The 19,310-nt window shown below is 34.9% G+C and overlaps 2 protein-coding genes across 2 annotated transcripts; one reads left to right on the top strand and one right to left on the bottom strand.

Moving 5' to 3' along the window:
- Window positions 1-7,016: 7,016 nt before the first annotated feature.
- On the top strand, window positions 7,017-15,405 carry LOC105798080 (ultraviolet-B receptor UVR8). Its single transcript, XM_012627977.2, has 12 exons — window positions 7,017-7,347; window positions 8,470-8,656; window positions 8,991-9,137; window positions 10,491-10,572; window positions 11,133-11,288; window positions 12,183-12,356; window positions 13,015-13,086; window positions 13,404-13,475; window positions 13,591-13,709; window positions 13,993-14,078; window positions 14,163-14,215; window positions 15,028-15,405. Exons 1-12 carry the CDS (start codon window positions 7,251-7,253, stop codon window positions 15,106-15,108), a joined length of 1,326 nt encoding a protein of 441 aa, XP_012483431.1. The 5' UTR covers window positions 7,017-7,250; the 3' UTR covers window positions 15,109-15,405.
- A 459-nt stretch (window positions 15,406-15,864) lies between these two features.
- LOC105798078 (amino acid permease 4) lies at window positions 15,865-19,014 on the bottom strand. Its single transcript, XM_012627976.2, has 5 exons — window positions 18,573-19,014; window positions 18,387-18,480; window positions 17,598-17,812; window positions 17,322-17,461; window positions 15,865-16,693 (listed from the first exon to the last, which is right to left on the bottom strand). Exons 1-5 carry the CDS (start codon window positions 18,892-18,894, stop codon window positions 16,034-16,036), a joined length of 1,431 nt encoding a protein of 476 aa, XP_012483430.1. The 5' UTR covers window positions 18,895-19,014; the 3' UTR covers window positions 15,865-16,033.
- Window positions 19,015-19,310: the final 296 nt, after the last annotated feature.

Below are 19,310 nucleotides of genomic sequence, written 5' to 3'. Positions count from 1 at the left end.
AATTTTATATAGCTGCGAGTCTCTCACAGTTGATGAGGTTTATGATTCTTTAACCTCGTATGATAAGATGAAGCATCTTGTGGTTAAAATCGACTCTCAATGAGAGGGTCTCATTGTTCGTGAGAGATAAAATCGGAATGCTGATTATGATCGTGGAAGGACACAGGAACCGAATCCTCATGCTAAATCTAAGGGTAGATTGAAGTCTTCAAATAGAGGTAAAACTTGTAACTTTTGCAAGAAGAAAGGCATATTAAACTAAGTGCTATAAGCTATAGAACAAGATCAAAAGGGAGGCTGCAAATCAAAATAGAAAACAACCAGAAAATTCTAGTAAGGCTGATGTTGTAGAAAACTACAACGATGGTGAACTTCTAGTCGCTTCTGTCAATAATTTTAAAGTGAGCGAGGAATGGATCCTTAATTCGGGCTGCACCTTCCACATGAGTCCCAATCGGGATTGGTTTACAACTTACGAAATAGTGTCTGAATGTGTTGTTTTGATGAGAAATAATGCTTCATGTAGAATTGCAGGTGTTGGAACAATTAAAGTTAAGATTTTTGATGGAGTTGTCAGAACACTTAGTGACGTACGACATGTTCCAGAATTGAAGAGAAATTTAATTTCGTTGAGTACTCTTGATTCAAAAGGGTACAAATAAACAGCTGAAAGTGGGGTTTTGAAGATTTCCAAAGGTTCCTTTGTTGTGATGAAAGGGCAGAGAAAGACTGCTAAGTTATATGTTTTGTGGTTCTCTTTATCATATCGGTGATGTAGTCATCGATCCTCTTCCTTGTCAAATGATGATATTACTAAACTTTGGCATATGCGCCTAGGGCATATGAGTGAGAATGGCATGGCAGAATTGAGAAAAAGAGGACTTCTTGATGGGCAAGGAGTTTGCAAACTGAAGTTTTGTGAGCACTGCGTTTTTGGGAAGCAAAAGAGAGTTTGATTCACCAGAGGAATTCATAACACGAAAGGAACATTGGAATATATTAATTCTGATCTGTGGGGGCCATCTAGAGTGCCTTCGAGAGGTGGAGCTAATTATATGCTAACTTTTATTAATGATTTTTCTAGAAAAGTGTGGGCATTCTTCCTAAAGCAAAAAAGTGATGTTTTTTCCGCATTTAAGTCTTGAAAAACCATGATTGAAAAACAGACGGGAAAGTAAATAAAATATCTCTGCACAAACAATGGCTTAGAGTTCTGTTCTAATGAGTTTAATAAACTGTGCAAGTTAGAAGGGATCGTGAGACACTTGACAGTTCGTCATACTCCACAGCAAAACGACATTGCAGAACGAATGAACAGAACGATCATGGAGAAGGTTTGATGTATGTTGTCAAATGCCAACTTACCAAAGCCATTTTGGGTCGAAACAACTCTATTGCATATTTTTTGATCAACTGATCTCTATCCGTTGCCATTGAGAAAAACACTCCACAAGAGGTATGGTCTGGTAATCCTACTGACTAATCTAATTTAAAGATCTTTGGTTGTCCTGCGTATGCTTATGTTGATAATGGAAAATTGGAACCGAGATCCATTAAATGTGTTTTTCTTGGTTATAAAACTGGTGTAAAAGGGTATAAGTTATGGTGTCCTGAAAATAGAAAAGTTGTGATTAGCAAAGATGTTATTTTTGATGAAACTGCTATGCTACCTAACTTATCTCTTAAAGACTCTTCCAATAAAGAAAATCAAAAGCAGCTGGAGCATCAGATTAATCTAGAATCTACAACAGAGTCGACTACTGAAGCCAGTACAAAAATTCAAAATAGAGTTGCTTCTTCACCACAATACTTTATCGCCAAAAACAGACTAGAAGAGAAATTAAACCTCTAAAGAAGTATGCCGAGGTTGATTTAGTTGCTTATACTTTAAATGTGGCTGAAGATATAGATGCAAACCAAGAGCCATCTAATTATTCTGAGGCAGTTAGTTGTGAAGACTAAAAAAAGTGGATGTTTGCTATGCAAGAGGAGATGAAATCACTACACAAAAATAAAACATGGGATCTTGTGAAACTTTCAGAAGGTAAAAACATTGTTCGTTGTAAATGGTTGTTTAAGAAGAAAGAGGGGACTCTAAGAGTTGAAGAACCCAGATATAAAGCAAGGCTTGTTGCAAAGGGTTACAGTCATATTCTAGGAGTGGACTTCACAGATGTGTTCTCCCCAGTTGTGAAGCATAGTTCGATTTGAGTTTTGCTTGGTATTGTGGCCATGCATGATTTGGAGCTTGAGCAGATAGATGTAAAAACTGTATTTTTGCATGGAGAACTTGAGGAGGATATTTACATGCAACAACCAGAGGGTTTTATAGTCTCAGAAAAAGAGGACTATGTTTGCTTGTTGAAAAAGTCCCTTTATGGTTTGAAATAGTCACCAAGACAGTGGTACAAGAGATTTGATTCCTTTATGGCTTATCATGATTTTAAAAGAAGTAGCTTTGACAGTTGTGTTTACTTTAAGAAAAACAACGATGGTTCTTTTGTGTATCTACTCCTTTATGTTGATGACATGTTGATAGCAGCGAAAGATAAATGAGAGATAAGAAAGGTCAAAGCCCAAATAAGTGAAGAATTTGAGATAAAAGATTTGGGACCAGCAAATAAGATAATTGGTATAGAGATTCTCAGAGATAGAAAAGTAAGCAAATTGTACCTAAGTCAGAAGGGGTACATTGAGAAAGTTCTTTGCAGATTCAATATGCAGAATGCTAAGCCTGTTAGTACTCTTTTAGCAGCCTATTTCAGACTTTCATCGACTTTTTCTCCACAATTAGATGATGAGATTGAGTACATGGCACATGTTCCATACTCTAATGCAGTGGGATTTCTCATGTATGCCATGTTTTGTTCACGTCCAGATTTATCATATGCAGTCAGTGCAGTTAGCAGATACATGGCGAATCCCAGTAAAGAACATTGGAAAGCAATTCCGTGGGTTTTAAGATACTTACGAGGTACTACCGATGTTTGCTTACAGTTTGGAAGAACTAGAGATGGAGCTATTGGGTATGTTGATGCTGATTTTGCTGGAGACCTCGATAGAAGAAGATCTCTCACAAGTTATGTCTTTACAATCGGAGGTTGGGAAATCAGTTGGAAAGCCACTTTGCAAACTACAGTCGCTTTGTCTACCACTGAAGCTGAGTACATGGTGATTACTGAGGCTTGTAAAGAAGCTACTTGGTTGAAGGGACTCTTTAGTGAACTCAATGAATACCTTGAAATCAATATAGTATTTTGTGACAGTCAGAGTGCCATCTTCCTTACAAAAGATCAAATGTTTCATGAGAGAACAAAACACATTGATGTTCGGTATCATTTTGTTCGTGATATTATTGCTCGTGTTGATATTGTTGTGAGCAAAATTAGTACTCATGAAAATCTTGCAGATATGATGACTAAGTTACTTCCTATAACCAAGTTTAAGCATTACTTAGACTTGGTTGGTGTTCATTGTTGAAGTTAAACCCTTAAGGGGTTTTATGGAATAGGTGGAGAACTTGTTCGTTGAGAGTTCACGATGAAGAACTTGTTCATTAAGAATTTTTGTCAAGGTGGAGATTGTTAGAATTAAGTGACCCGAATCCTTATTTAAATCAAATACAATGGTAAAATAAAATAAAAGTAAAATCCCTATAGAATTATACTTCTTTTATTTTATTTTTAGAATAAGGTTTTTTAAACCTTATTAAACTCCATCTATTTGATATTGATTAGAATAAGGTGTTTCAATCTTACTATACTCCTATTAGAATATGGTTTTACAAGCCTATAAATAGACGTAGTCTACTTCTCTTGTAATTATTCGAATTTGACATAGTAAATTTTATTCTCCTCTATCCGTGGTTTTTTTCCTGAAAGGGTTTCCATGTAAAATCTATGTGTTCTTTATTTTTTTATTTTTTTTGTGATATATTGTCATTGCCAACATTCTATTTTCATAGCCATCTTACAAAGGATGTTTATATGAGACATCCACTAGATTTCGAAGATCCCACTCTACCTTCTTATGTATGCAAGCTAAAGAAAGCAATTTACAGCCTTAACCAGTCTCCTAATGCTTGGTAAATCTAACTTCAGAATTATTTTGATACTGTAGGCTTTTCTAGGTCTAGATTTAACTCATCCTTATTTCTCCTTCATGATCGTGGATTCATTGTCTATGTGTTAGTCTAAGTTGATGATATTATTTTCACTAGCAATGCTACAAGCGGTGTCGAATCTATTATTGATGGCCTTGTTAGTCAATTCTCTCTCAGAGATCTTGGGTGTCTTTCATACATCTTGTGAGTTGAGGTAATTTACTTCTCTATTGAAATTATTTTATCCCAACAAAAATATATTCAAGATATGCTCAATGAATTTCATATGGATTTAAGCAAGGTTACGGCTACTCTTATGAGCTCCACCACAATATTTACAACTCCTACTGGTGCCACTATTGATGGATCTTATTATCAATGCATCCTTGGCAAGCTTCAATATCATTCATTTACTAGATTTGACATTAGTTTTATGGACAACAAACTCTTTCAATACATGCATTCTCCTAAAGAGTGTCATTGAAAAGCTAAAAAGAGAGTTCTTCGGTATCTCAATGGTGCTTCTTATTATGATTTTAACGTTTCCAAAGACCTTAATAAAAACTTTCTTGTCTATTCTAATTCTGATTAGGCAGGTGACCTTGATAATCACACTTCTACCATTGTTTATGTGGTTTATCTTGGGAATACACTCATTTCATGGTCTTCTGAAAAACAAAGATCTATCTCTTGATCATCTATGGAGGCTTAGCATAAAGCTGTTGTGGTTGTTGTCGCAAAGACCAGCTGGATCACAAATTTGTTGCAAGAACTTCGCTACAAGCTTACTATTACTTTTCGATATTTTTTGATAATGTTAGGACTATTTATCTTTGTGAAAATCCGATCTTTCGTAGTCAGATGAAGCATCTTGCAATCGATTTCCATTTTGTTTGTGTACAAGTTCAAGTGAACCCCTTACAACTGCTACCTTTGATAAATTCTTTGTCAAGTTGGGAACTGTTCCACTCAATCCCAACTTTAGGGGGCGTGATGGTACATGATTTCATCAAATTTTTTGATGTTTTGTTAGTTAATTATTATCCTTTATTTTTTTTGAACTCTTAGTTTGCTGAATTCTTGTTAATTGAGTATTGCTCTATAAATACTCTAATTTCAATCAATAAAAGTATGCTTCATTTTGCTTTTTTATCAGTCACTTTAAAGTTAGGACTAAAGATTTTTTTTTTGGTGACCAAAATGATAATGACTTAGAAGTTGAATGACTAAAATGAAAATATAAACATGATGTGGACATGGTTTGGCGTGTAAATTTAGTCACCGTTAAAGATATAACGTTTGGGTGACTAAAATGAAAATGTTTTCTAAGATCGTGATGAAATTACAAAGCTTTTCATTCAGGAGGCCAAATTAAAATATATTATATAAATAAATAAAACTTAAAAAGTTACTTTCCATTGGTGAATTTGAATTTATTTAACGCAAAATAAATGAAACATAACAATTCTTGGACTAGAGTAACTTTGATTTTGTTCAATTAACAATGAAATTGGTACTTCACAATCAGAACCAAAACTAATCACGAGCTAATTTTCTAACACAAAATTGATGAAAATAGAAAGAAGTTGGTGGGAGTAAGACTAAGAGCAAGGTAAATGACAAATAAAGAGAGAAGCTGAACTACAATTTGACCACCAATTAGTACCACCATTAATCCCTTACACAACTTTAGATGGAGTTTGATGCTATGGGCTGTGAACGAAAGGGAAAGAAGCCATTATTTGATGGTGGTTGGAGCATGAAAAAGAAGACTCACGTCAACGTGTGTGAAAAAAAAAAAATAGAATTACAAAGTGAAAATTCCTTGAAAACGAAGGACCAACGAAAAGAAGTTCCAATAACGTTAAGGAATAATATAAATTTTGCACTTCCAACTTACCAGTCACGTCCTTAAACTTGGATTCCATCAAGATTTAATGATGTGACTAGTACTATTCAAACAAGACTAGATTGGTTGGTTGGACCAATTGGACAAGAACTGACCCATATACTGGTTCGAACAAAGGGGTTGAATTGATTGAATCAGAAACCGCTCTGAACTAGTAAAAATCAGAAACTACGACAAAAATATGTAGTTGAATAGGTTGAATCAATTTATTTTTATGAATTTTAATTAGTTATTTAATTATTTTTTATCTAGCAGTTGAACTGATCAAATTGGTTAAATTAAGAATCAGTGGTCTTACCAATTCAACCATCAGTCTGGCTATTAGAGCACTATATGTGACACTCTAAGATTGTGCCACATCATTACCTAAAAGTTTATATAATTTTTTTAAAATTTCAATTAATGATGTGACACAATCTCGGAGTGTCAAGTCATCAAACTTCTATAATTTTCAAGTTTAAGGACCAAAATGAATTTGGTTCTTAAGTTTAAGTATCAAAGTGGACCTAGTTGCCAAGTTCAGGGCCAAAACTTAAATTATTCCTAACGTTAATAATTAATATAACTTTCCATAATTAGATGACCAAAATGAATACTTAACAAATAATTAAGTGACGACTAGTATTGTTTCTTTAACCTGAAATGATACAACCTTAAAAACGAGTGTCAATCCTGAATGACCTAAATTTAAAATTGTTTGAATTTAAATATTCTAATATCGATATAATCAATCTAAAATAACTCGTCATTTTATTAAAAAATAGGCAAATTAGCTATTATATGTTAGATTAAAGAGTAAATTAGTCATTTTATTAAAAATTCTATTTATTTTTATTGTTAAAAATCGGCACTTGTATGTAATTTTTAAATAAAATAAACAAAATGTAATTTGAGGCTTCCATGGTAATTTAGCCTGGGTTAGGCATAATTAAATTGTTTTTGTTTTCGTTGTTAGATAGTTTGTACTTGCATGTATCATGCACATGTCCTACCTCTGTCGCTATAATTAATCCTCGCCCACTCCCTCTTTATTACTTTCTTCGTTTCAATTCATTATTTTTATTCTTATCATCTTTTTCCCTATTCATTCAAACAAAGCCTTGCTTGTGTCATCTTCTTGTTCTAACATACTCCCAAATATCTTTGTTTCACTTTCTCCCTCTAGCAAAACCACAAAAATATCTTTGCCCTTTTCAGACAGAGAGAAAAAGAGAGTTTGGGTTGTAATAAGATCCACAAATGGCAGAAGAGGAAATGAGTTTGAGTGGGGTCAGTGGTGCATTTCGTCAGGTTCTTTTCATCTCTGCTGGTGCTAGCCATTCTGTTGCTCTTCTCTGTAAGCTCCATTTTTTTCTTTTATTTTCTTATTATATGCTGGAAAGTCGTTGATCTATCCAAAGTTTCCCAGATATTTCATCTTTTGGAAGAAACATTTAGGGTCTTTTAAATCTTACAAAATTTTTACTTCATTTTACTTGTTTAGCAGTACCTGCTTCTTCATTGTTTTAATTTGTTCTTCAATTTGATATTTTTTTTCTTTGTTTCTTTCTGCAATCAGTTCTGTCATTTGTTGTAATTTTGCAGAGTTCCTTGTTTCATGGTGGCTATGATTGGTTGACTGCTTGTACTTTACTTAGATATGATTTTTATATTGTTCAAATGGCCATTTAATTTATGTCTTTTTACTATTTGGTGGAGCTTCTGAGCCAATTTGAGACATGTTTTGATATGATCTTCACTGGTAAATGGTGGAGAATGGTTGTGATTGATGGCATGTTTCATTTTTCCTCATTTGAATAAATTAATGCACTAAATTTTGAACAAATAATTCTTCCAACTGCTGTTCAGTTCATTAAATTGTTAAGCCGTAGATCCTTCACCCAACTAAGCTTTGAGAAATAAATGGGCTGTCATTGCTATTGCTTCCATTAACTTAATTGAGGTAAAAGTACCATAAAGACCCTTGAACTAAGAGTCTGTATTTTGCTCCCTTTACTAAAAAAATAGGTAAATTAGACCCTATACGTTAGATCAAAGAGTAACCCGGTCGTTTCTGTTAAAATTTTTATCCATTTTTACAGTTAAGAACTGAAATGGCTACCAGAATAACCAGATTCAGACATATAGGACTAATTTTTAATAGCAAAAATGGATGAAATTTATAACCAAAGTACCAGTTTGCTCTTTGATCTAATGTATAGTAACTAATTTTCCCATTTTTTAGTAGAGGGGCTCAAATGGAATCCAACTTCTAATACAAAGGCCTTCATGGTAATTTTACCGGATTTTCAGTATTATCTTGTCTTATTGCTTCACTAATTTGACATTTATTGTAATTTGTCTTTTGAGTCCTTGTATTTCAAGTTTAGATTCTGACATTTGTTCAGCTTACTTTATGCATTCATTTGACTTGCATAGAGCTACTTAAGCCTATAATCTGGTTCTTGTTCATTTACAGCTGGAAATATTATTTGCTCTTGGGGACGAGGAGAGGATGGACAATTAGGCCATGGGGATGCGGAGGATCGACTTTCTCCGACTCGATTGAGTGCTTTAGATGGACATGACATAATATCTATTACCTGTGGTGCTGATCATACAATTGCGTATTCATTGTCAAATGCAGAAGTCTATAGTTGGGGATGGTACATTCTTTATATCATCTATAATCACATCTGTATTAACTTTTTGAACTGTTTTGTTAAATTTTATCCTTTTTCTCCACTATTCAGGCTTATATTAAGTTTATAAATTATATTTATGTGGGTTGTTCTTTGTTTGTCTAATCTATTCTTCATACCAACATCATATTACTAAGGAACAAGCATGTACCTTTTCTTTAACTCTTTTAACTTGTTCATCTATGCTTTTAAAAAAGCATACTGTATCTTATGAGGTAATGTTTGTATCATATTCTCATTTATCTATTTTCAATTCTGACTAAAATGTATGACTGTTTTTAACTGTTATTAATTCCAGGGGTGACTTTGGTAGACTTGGTCATGGAAACTCTAGTGACTTGTTCACTCCTCAACCAATAAAAGCATTACATGGTCTGAGGATCAAACAAATTGCTTGTGGTGACAGCCATTGTTTGGCTGTGACAATGGAAGGCGAGGTGCAAAGGTTTGTATGGCCTTTTGATCTTTTTTTACTTTCTTTTTACTTTATGTTGGTAAAAATATCATGGAGGCTCCTGTACTAGGAGCAGATTGCTTTTTGCCCCTCTAACTCAACAAATGGATAAATTAGTCTTAATTTATACGTTAGATTAAAGAGCAAATTGGTCATTTCTGTTAAAAATTTCATCAATTTGTACGGTTAAAAACTGGTGTGGCTAACAGAATAACCGTATAGTGACACGTGGAATGCGACGTGTACCTCATGTTGATGTACAAGGGCCAGTTATTAACAATAGAAGTTGATAGAATTTTTAATAGAAGGATAAATTTGCTTTTGAGTAGAGGGGGCAATGTGCAATCCGATTCCTAGTATAGGGACCTCCATGGTACTTTTACCTTTATATTTATATTTCATTTCAATTTCCTTGTTTCAGGATCAGAAGTTTGTAGTTTTTTTTTTTTTTTTGTTTGACCAATTATCTGTTAACTATGTTTACTGGTGCCTAGAGTTTAACATCCAAGTACAAATAGTAGCTTGAACTTGAAGTGGCTGGGTATGAAATAATAATGCTCCTATTATACTGAACTAAAAGATTTATAATATATATTGGTTCCCATGACCTTCATGAAATAAACTGTGATTGTAAGCAAAATGCATTTCAAGAGGTAATCTTGTATTCTTGAAGAAATTAGAGAACCTTTGACCTCTATATGCAATTAGGGGTGATCTATGAGAGGGCTGGAATGCATGAATTAAATGGAGGGTAAACCATATTACTAGTCATCCAACTATGGTTGTTTTTTTTCTATTTTGGTCACCTAACTATGAAAAACTAAAAAATGGTCACTCAACTATTAGTAAATTTTTTTGGTCACTCAACTAGCTTAGATTTTTGGGTGTTTTTATTTTTTTGGTTAGCATGCTTGTGACCAAAAAAGATAAAATCGAATAGTTGATTGACCATTTTTAACTTTTCATAGTTGGGTGACCTTTACTACAGTTTACCCTTAAATGTAAAATTCTGTCATTTTGAATACTATTCCCACAAGCATTTATTCCCGTGCAGGAGAGAAACTACTAAAGAAGAAAGCTTGACTGTGAAAAGAACTGAGAGATGCCGCTAATGTTGATTTCAATTGATATTATACCTGATAGTTAATCATTTTAAAATAGCTGGTTCTATTTATTTTCTTGAAAGCTGGTCAGTGATTTGTATAATAGCCTACTTTACTCTCTTCTACAGAAGTTTACATTTGCAGTTATTTCTTCTTTCAATTTATACATTTGATAGCTCTTATTACTGATTGGTTTTTTTTACCCTTATTTTAATGTTTACCTTTTGGAATTTAATTGAAGTTGGGGAAGAAATCAAAATGGTCAACTTGGTCTTGGAACTACTGAAGACTCTCCAGTGCCTCAAAAGATTAAAGCCTTTCAGGTATTGTTTGTTTTCTGGATTTCTTCAACAAATTTCCATGCAATGCTCCATTATCTGGTTTGTGGTAAAATTACCATAGAAGCCCTTGTACTAGGAGTTAGATTGTATTTTGCCCCTTTTTCTAAAAAACAATGAGCAAATTTAAATCAAAGAACAAACTAGTCTTTTCAGTTAAAATTTCCATCCATTTTTTCAAATTGTTACATATGACATGCCATGCGTACCTTATGGCGACGTACAACGACCAATTTTTAACAATAGAAATGGATGAATTTTTTTACAAAAGAAGCAATTTGCTCTTTGATCTAACGTACATAGATTAATTTGTTCCTTTTTAAGTAGAGGGGGCAAAATACAATCTGACTCCTTGTATTAAGGCCTCCATGGTTGTATGTTTGTACTATAGCATTAGCATTAAGAGAAAGGAGCCTCTGCTTGCATACAAGTTACTTAGTTTTGTTGACCTTCGCAAAATGTGTTGTACTCATATAGAGTTGTACATTTGTTCAAATAGTATTTGCTTCTTTCTTAACTTTGGAATCCTGTCATATATGTTATAGGGTATTTCTATCAAAATGGTTGCTGCTGGTGCTGAGCATACTGCAGCTATTTCAAAAGAGGGTGCCCTCTATGGATGGGGTTGGGGCCGATATGGTAACTTAGGCTTAGGTGACAGAAATGATCGCTTAGTTCCAGAGAAGGTTTCTACTCTCAATGTAAGTCAACAAGCTAGTAAGATTTATTTGGTCCATTTGATAAGCTTCCCTTTACTTCAATATAGTATCAAAGCCTTTTGTCTAACAACATGGTTCTCGTTTCTGGCCTATAAATGTTTTCTTACCCCTTTGTTCAAACAAGCACATCCTTGGACCTTCATATGACTTAAACAATTTACCTTTTTTTTTGGCTAAAACAACGCCAAGTCTGTTCACCAAAGCCAATAAACTGACTTTCTTTATCACCACAATCGTCGGCTTCAATCTAATGGTTCCAAGTGGCAAGGTTCGTGCCCAACTATCTTGGTTGTCTGTTGAGGAGCTTTGCCTAATGGAAGTTAAACCACGTCTGGGATACACCAATCACAACTCCATAACTCATAAAACTAGGTCACAATCGGCATAGTCTCCAAAGTTACAATATTCCCTATTCAACTCTTAGCTGTCGCAACTCACAACAAGAGTCTGCCATCATAGTGACCTCAGTCGCAAAATCCACATTTTTTTCTATGAACTGTCCACGCTTTTTCCTCATAATGAATCCAAGATTTCTACTCTATTGACCATCAATTTGCGAGGGCGTAATAGTGTAACTTTAGGATTTTGTACATTCAGATATTCAACTAAATTGTTATTATCTTTACTTTACTTTTAATTTCTTTTGAATTAGTAGTTTGAATTTCTACGTAATTACCTATCAATTAAAGACTTCTTTTGTTCATCCTTGGTATATAAAAGGGCCTTTCTTTCCTTTTGTCTTTAATCTTCAATTAAAGACTTCTTTGTATTCTAACGCAGGAAAGGTGAGTTTCCTTTTTGCATCTTGTCTTATTTTATGCTTTTTTTCTGTAATTTTCCTTTGTCTTTGTTTTCTGTTAAAATTTCGAGTTGTAGGAAGAGAAGATGAATATAGTTGCTTGTGGATGGCGGCATACCATATCAGTCTCTGTTATTGGTGGATTATACACTTATGGCTGGAGCAAGTATGGTCAACTAGGACATGGGGACTTTGAGGATCATCTTGTTCCTTACAAGGTGGAAGCTTTAGCTGACAGTTCTATTAAACAGGTGACCTTTTGGTGCTCCCATCTCTTAGTAATGTATTGCAAGAAAGAGTCTGAAGTTCTTAGATGTTCCTTCCATGTTAAAACAAAAAAGCATGGTTTTCACATGTCTTATCACGTAAGTGCATGTTCAATGATCTCCTAATCATGTCTTTAGCAAGGAGTGAGGGAGACGTCATTTCTTGATATCTTAACAGAGGTAAAAGTACCATGGAGGCCCATGAGTCATATTGCATTTTTGTCTCATTTACTCAACATATGGGCAAATTAGTCTTTGTACTCTAGATTAAAGAGCAAACTGGTCTCCGAAGGTCCAGTTTGTTCTTTGGTTTAGTCTACAGGGACTAATTTGCCCATTTTTTGAGTAGAGGAGGCAAAATGCAATCCGGCTCTTAGTATAAGGGCCTCCATAGTACTTTTACTCTTAGCAGGCTATATTAAGTGACAATTCCAGTGCAAGTAACATGCTAACAGCTAGAGTTATTATGGTAATCTCATTTTTAAATGTGTATTATACGGTCTCCCCTTTTTCTGTGTTATTGATATCTGATGTGTAGTATGCCTCATACCTTTCATGACATTTGTTGTTTCTCTCGAATATACGTTGGCTTTAAAATTATTTTTGAAATTGTTTGTTTCATTTTGGTTTTGGATCTTACTAGATATCAGGTGGATGGAGACATACAATGGCACTCACATCTGATGGAAAACTCTACGGCTGGGGATGGAACAAGGTAGAAAATGAAAATAAATTATCCTTGGTTTATATCTTCGAAATACATAGCCCAATACTCAACAGCGGTGAGATAACCCCACTCAACATGCCGTATCACTACATTGCCTCGGTTTGCTTTCTAATACATTAGGCATAAATCCTGAGCATTGTGTATGCATTTTGGTTGACATGTATGAACACATGCAGATGGACTTGTCTGCCCAATAGTAATTTACTGGTGCATGTGTCTTAACATTTTACAAGTCCTTTAATTGCTTTCGTGGTTATGGATACTTGTCAAAGGTGCAATAATTAATTTTTGTACCTTGTTTACAGTTTGGACAGGTCGGGGTTGGTGACAATACCGACATTTGCTCTCCAGTGCAAGTTAAATTTCCTAATGATCAGGCACATTCTTGTTACTGTTGCTTCCAAATATTGGTTATGATAGCCCTAGGCTCTAGGAGTTTTCTTTTAATTCCTTCTTCTCTTCTCACATGTTTGTTTGTGTGTTACTTGGCAGAAAGTAGTTCAGGTTTCGTGTGGATGGAGACACACACTTGCTATTACCGAAGAGCAAAACATCTTCTCTTGGGGTAGGGGTACAAATGGACAACTTGGACATGGAGAATCTATGGACTGGTAATAGCATTTTAATCTAGACCACTGAAGTTTAGGTTTCATGATACCATAGAAAGATATGTTATTTGGACTGGGGTGTAAGTGTTAGATACTGGTATGAGTTCCACACCCTATGTATTTGGAGGGTTATATCTCTATACAAAAATCTGAATATGCATCAAGCATAGGTTTGTGACATGGATACTTGAAGAAAAATGAAGATTCCGATCAAAACATATAAAAGTGCTTACAGTAACAAAGCTGTCATGGTCTAAGTAGTGATATTTTGGATTCTTATTTTCAGGAATTTTCCAAAGATCATAGAAGCTTTGAGTGTTGAAGGTTCCAGTGGGCAACAAATAGAATCTTCAAAGCTTGACCCATTGTCAGGTTTTGTATAATGACGATCGATGCCCTTCCTGTTCTGCTATCTGGCTTTTTATATGCTTGAATATAGAAGTGTTTTATTGGCAGGTAAATCTTGGGTTTCTCCAGTGGAGCGATATGCAGTTGTCCCTGGTGAAAGTGTAAGTTCTAATGGGTTCTGATAGCAAATCCCTGGAAACTTGAAGCACCCATTTCCAGCTTCAAACATTTGGTTTAATGATTGACTGTTTAGGCAATTTATTTTTCAAAGGTCTTGTCGAGGGAGGATTGGCTCCTCCGGAGAAGTTTTTGAAGTGTCATCTACTAGGCAGCCGATCTAGTCCCCCAACAACTGAAGGTATTGTCTTCGGGGGAGGGTTGTGTTTCCCGTGTTCTGCCAAGAGCCAGCGTGCCATGAGTGGCTACCTTGAGGGCTTGGTTCATAGAGCCCTTGGTGGGCGAGTTGCTCATGTCACCTCTTGGTGGGTGGCCGTATGTCAATGTATGGTCGAGACGCTCCTAACTCTGTGAACTAGGCTCTCAAGGTAGCCACTCACAGCACGCTGGCTTTTAGCAGAGCATGGGAGACAAAACCCTGTCCCAGGGGACAATACTTTTGGTTGTTGGGGGACTGGATTGCTTGTCTGTCAGACGACACTTCGATGACTTCTCCCAAAAGAGTCGATCCCCCCTCAACAGGTCTAGCTGGAAAATATTTGTAGGAAAAATGTCCTTAGACCTCTGCATTAGGTGATCACATCCCTAAAAATTAACTACAAGAAAATGGCCCAACTTTGATACTTAAGGTCTCACATATGCAACTTTGGAAGGTGCCAATATTATTGAAAGCCACAAAAGATTGTCTTTCTCCTATGTTTTGAGATTCCCCTATTTTTTTTCCTCCAATATTATGTGAAGTTTTTGAAGACCCTATGGTTATGTCATTTGACTGTTGATGTTAAAATGCATACAGGGACAAACAGTTCATTCAGAAAAGGGCAATGGTGGTGACGTGGACGTCCCTCAGAATGATGCGAAACGTATGCGTATGTGATTCCTTGAGCTGCCATTAGAAAACCCTGAAGTTACAGCTTCAAGTGTGAATGAAGTGAAAAATGCCAAGCCTCCCATCCTTTTAGCCTTCCATTTAAGTTGATGCCAACATCTCAAATAATAATGTGATTGTGTCGTTCCATACTGCAAGTCCTTGAAATTTGATGTTGTTTACTAGTAAGTAGTATGATTGTACTATATTATTAACTAATAGGATGGGAGTGAAGGAACGCGACATTACTGATTATAACATAAATTTCCTTCGTTTTAAAGTCAAGAAAGATCGATTCTAATGCTATCTGTGCATCTGGTTTTCTGTATTGAAGTTCTTTTGAATATGTAAGATGGTAAAAGTATCATGGGTACTAAGAGTCAGATTGCATTTTGTTCTCTTTACTTAAAAAATGGGTAATTTAATTTTTGTAGGTTAGATTAAGGAGCAAATTACCCATTTCTGTTAAAAATTACATTCATTTCTACTGTTAAAAACTGCTCTCTATATGTTGGAATGAGGTAATGTGGCACGCCACATAAAACTGTTCTGTCAGTCATGCCAGTTTTTAATAGTAGAAGTGAATTGAATTTTTAACAGAAGTTTTTAATAGTAGAAATAAATGTAATTTTTAACAGAAAGGGACAATTTGCTCTTTAATTTAATATATAAAGACTAATTTGTCCATATTTTTAGTAGAGGTAGCAAATTACAATTTAACTTTTAGTACAAGGGATTCTCATGTAAGATGTAAGGGATATATGGTTCTGTGAATTGTTCCACTTCACTCATTTATCATCGAAATATTTTGGTGTATTACCTAAATAATGTATCGTATTGTATTACCATATTGTGAACTGAAATCCAAATACATTGCTGAATTTATCTGCCATCAGTAACTAACCGCTGAACCACCGAGCCGGAAAAGCAACGATCAGTAGGTAGTCTTGAATGGCTTATAAACTTTAAGGTCAAGAATCACACCAGCTATTGAACCTGTGCCGGCTAGAATAGAAATCATCAAGCAACCCATGCTTAGCATCTTCAAACAAATCCATCTGCTACTCCACTTAGATATCTTCTTCTGTTCAATGTACATCTCCACTGGAAAATAAACTGTTAAAGGCCAAAATCCAAATGCCCCTAGAATCCCCACAACATCGCCGAAGAATGGAAGCAACATAGATATCACAGTGGTTAGCATCACAAACGCTGTTCTCCAAACCAATCTAAACAGGTTAAGTTTGTAAGGACGAAAACCCCGGATTGGCATTGGGATCTTCAACTCTTTGGTGATGGTCTTGCTTTCGGGCCATCTTTGTGATGCCCATTTTTCGACGAAGGTGAAAATCGGCTGGCAAAACACTTGATATGCTCCCACAAGGTGGATGACTATAGCAGCATTAGCAATATCAAGAAGCCAAAATGGGTTATAGAAGCCAAAACCAGTAAGGAGATTGTCAGGTGCAAAGTCACCAAAGGAGGCATAGCCCATGCACCCACATAACATGTAGAATGCTGTTGTTATTGCAATGCTAAGTTTAGTGGCCTTCTTCATTGTCTTTGCTTCTGCTGGTGGGGATTTCACTGTGTCCTACAATATCCCAATAATTAAATTTTCTGTTATTATTTGGTGATGCTTTTGTCATAATTGGCGGCTGATAATATTTATTAGGTTAAAATACTAAAGGAACCCCTTAAACTATTATACCTTGTTTAAAGAAGTCTTTATGTTATTTTTGTACTCCCTAACCTATAATTTTTACACATAAAACCCTTGATTTTATTATTAAAGAAAATATTTTGAAAATTTAAGTTAATTTGCATTTATGCTGAGGTGAATTTGATGAAAATAGTTTATTTAATAAAAATTTTGAAAGTAAAACAAAATAATATTTTAAAACCTTTTGAAAGTGCTTATATACTTAGCTCACTAAATCATTCTTTTGAAAATTTTGATACTCTTTTAAGTTTAGATTTTTATCTGAAAAGCCTATAGAATTTTATTGCATCAATAAAAATTAAGGTAAGAGTATGAAATTTAAAATAATTCTACTTTAATATTAAAATCAAGGACAAAGTGCAGTAGTTTAAGGGCTTTTTTAATATATTATAATCTATTTATTATGCATGCAACCATGAGAGTCGGAATCGTATCTATCTTTGTAAATTCAAATCATTAATTCAAACTACGACATTTGAAAGAGAACCGAGAAATATACCTGAATTTCAATGAGAATCATTGAAAACGAGTATGCAAAAGCAATGTCACCAAGAGCTCGGAAGCTCCTCCATATCTTTTGAGCTGGAGTAACTGTTCCAAGGCTTATTCCAGTAAGACTACCCCTAAAAGTTCCAATACCTGCTTAAGCAAAATGAAGAAAAACCATCAGTCTAGGAAGAAGATCGAGTTGGACCTCAAATGCTTCACAAGACTCAAAGTCGATATCTATCTTCAAAAGGCATTTGTAATGTGCATGGCGGAGTTGAAACTATACCTATAACTTTAGCAATTCCAAGGGCAAGACCAATGCCGGAATAGGTAAAGGACATGACAGCAGCTAGAATTGAGAGCCACCATATTTGATCAAAATCTGGGATTTGTGAAAGTAAGATCTCAGCGACTCCGAACATCATCATGTATGGACTGCTGGACATGTGACATGGGTTCTTCCCCCCACTATTGTGGAAACAATTTGACCTTTTTATTGCCCTATCATTACCATTTCAAAAGCAGGAAAAGCGTCACAACTTTGAATATGTAATTTCTTAGAATTGTAATGAGGGGGGTTTTTTGAAGGTAAATTACACTTAACATCACTAAACTATTAGTATGTTTATTTTTTGGTCACTCATAAAATAGTCATTAAATTATTTGAAACTTTCGTTTAAGTTATTGGATTGTTAAAATCGTTACAGTACGATTCTCTCTGTTTGCACCGCCTGCACTAATCGAAATCGAAAGTTTTCATTCCCATTCTTTTCTACAATTCAATTTTTTTTTAATGTCATGGATCTGTAAGCTAAAATCTAAAAGGCATTCTTCTTCAATTTTTGACACTGACTGTTAGATCAATTTAAATTTAACGTTTTGATCCACTGTGTCAATTGTCAAATTGTCGCTTGGAGCTCGCCAGTTGAACTCTTTCTTTTTTAAGAAAAAGCTTAACTATCTAGAGACTTGAATAAAATTTTTTGAATAATTCAATGACTATTTTCTATTTTTTTTTTAAATTTTAGTGACCAAAACATAAACTTATAAATAGTTTATTTATATTGGAACTTACATCATGCTTATTGAAGCTGCAATTGTGTACCCAATGGAAACACCAAAAAGATTGACATACTGAATAAACCCACAGACCTTCACTTTGTATCCACCTTATCAAAACAAACAAAAAATAGCATTGCATTTTTACTATTAGTCTTGTTTGCGGACATTGAATAAATAAGCAAAAAGGAAGAAAAGTTACCCAAAAGAGAGCCAACCGCCTGTGTATAAGTATAGTTACGCTTGCCAGAAACAGGATCACCGGTCCGATAACAATCGGTGAGCAGACAAGAAGTGTAAAAAGTGATAATGGAAAACAACAACATTACAGCTGGACCTGCAATCCAACCCAGTTGAGCAATTGCCCATGCTAACGAAAGAACCCCCGATCCAATCACCGCCGTTATTATGTGTGCACTGGCCGTCCAGAAAGTTCCGGTTCGTTTGAGGCGGCCATCATCATCGAAACATTGTGAGTCGTTCAGAGAAGGGTTATCGATAAATACACGGTGGTTCTCGCCCATGTTTGCAGCTCTACTAGGTTCGAAAGTAAAAGCTGAAAATCAAAGGAAAGAAAGGCTTATTTGAGTATGCAGGTGTAATAACTTAACTCCAACTAAATGCGGAAGCAACGAGGTGCTACTTATAACGGTTTTTTTTTATGAGAACGTGTAGAAATTTTGGTCTTTTTTCTTATATAAAAAGTTGTGCAACATTTGAAAAACGGTTCATCGTTGACTGATCAAATCATTTAAAAAAAAAGTTAAATTTGTAAGAAGCCCTTATATTATAGGAACTGTATCAAATCAGTCCTTGTATACTATTAAATAAGGATGATTAATAATAGTGGAGGGAGTAAATGGAAGAGAAAGAAGTTGGGTAAAGAGGGATGGAAGGGCATATTTTGAAAAGAAAGTGAGGGTGAAAAACGAATCATACA

This window comes from Gossypium raimondii, chromosome 9 (genome assembly GCF_025698545.1).
Source record: "Gossypium raimondii isolate GPD5lz chromosome 9, ASM2569854v1, whole genome shotgun sequence".
Classification (NCBI taxonomy): Eukaryota; Viridiplantae; Streptophyta; class Magnoliopsida; order Malvales; family Malvaceae; genus Gossypium; species Gossypium raimondii.
Note: the sequence above shows the minus strand (reverse complement) of the source record. Positions and strands in the feature narration are given on the sequence as shown.

What these genes read in the sequence shown, in the direction of transcription:
- LOC105798080 (XM_012627977.2), top strand. Translation starts at nt 7,251, where the DNA reads ATGGCAGAAGAGGAAATGAGTTTGAGTGGGGTCAGTGGTGCATTTCGT. An exon ending in GAAGTCTATAGTTGGGGATG is followed by an intron (nt 8,657 to 8,990) that starts GTACATTCTTTA and finishes TATTAATTCCAG; the next exon opens with GGGTGACTTTGGTAGACTTG. An exon ending in CAGTTGTCCCTGGTGAAAGT is followed by an intron (nt 14,216 to 15,027) that starts GTAAGTTCTAAT and finishes AAATGCATACAG; the next exon opens with GGACAAACAGTTCATTCAGA.
- LOC105798078 (XM_012627976.2), bottom strand. Translation starts at nt 18,894, where the DNA reads ATGGGCGAGAACCACCGTGTATTTATCGATAACCCTTCTCTGAACGAC. An exon ending in TGGAATTGCTAAAGTTATAG is followed by an intron (nt 17,462 to 17,597) that starts GTATAGTTTCAA and finishes TTGCTTAAGCAG; the next exon opens with GTATTGGAACTTTTAGGGGT. An exon ending in TGATTCTCATTGAAATTCAG is followed by an intron (nt 16,694 to 17,321) that starts GTATATTTCTCG and finishes GGGATATTGTAG; the next exon opens with GACACAGTGAAATCCCCACC.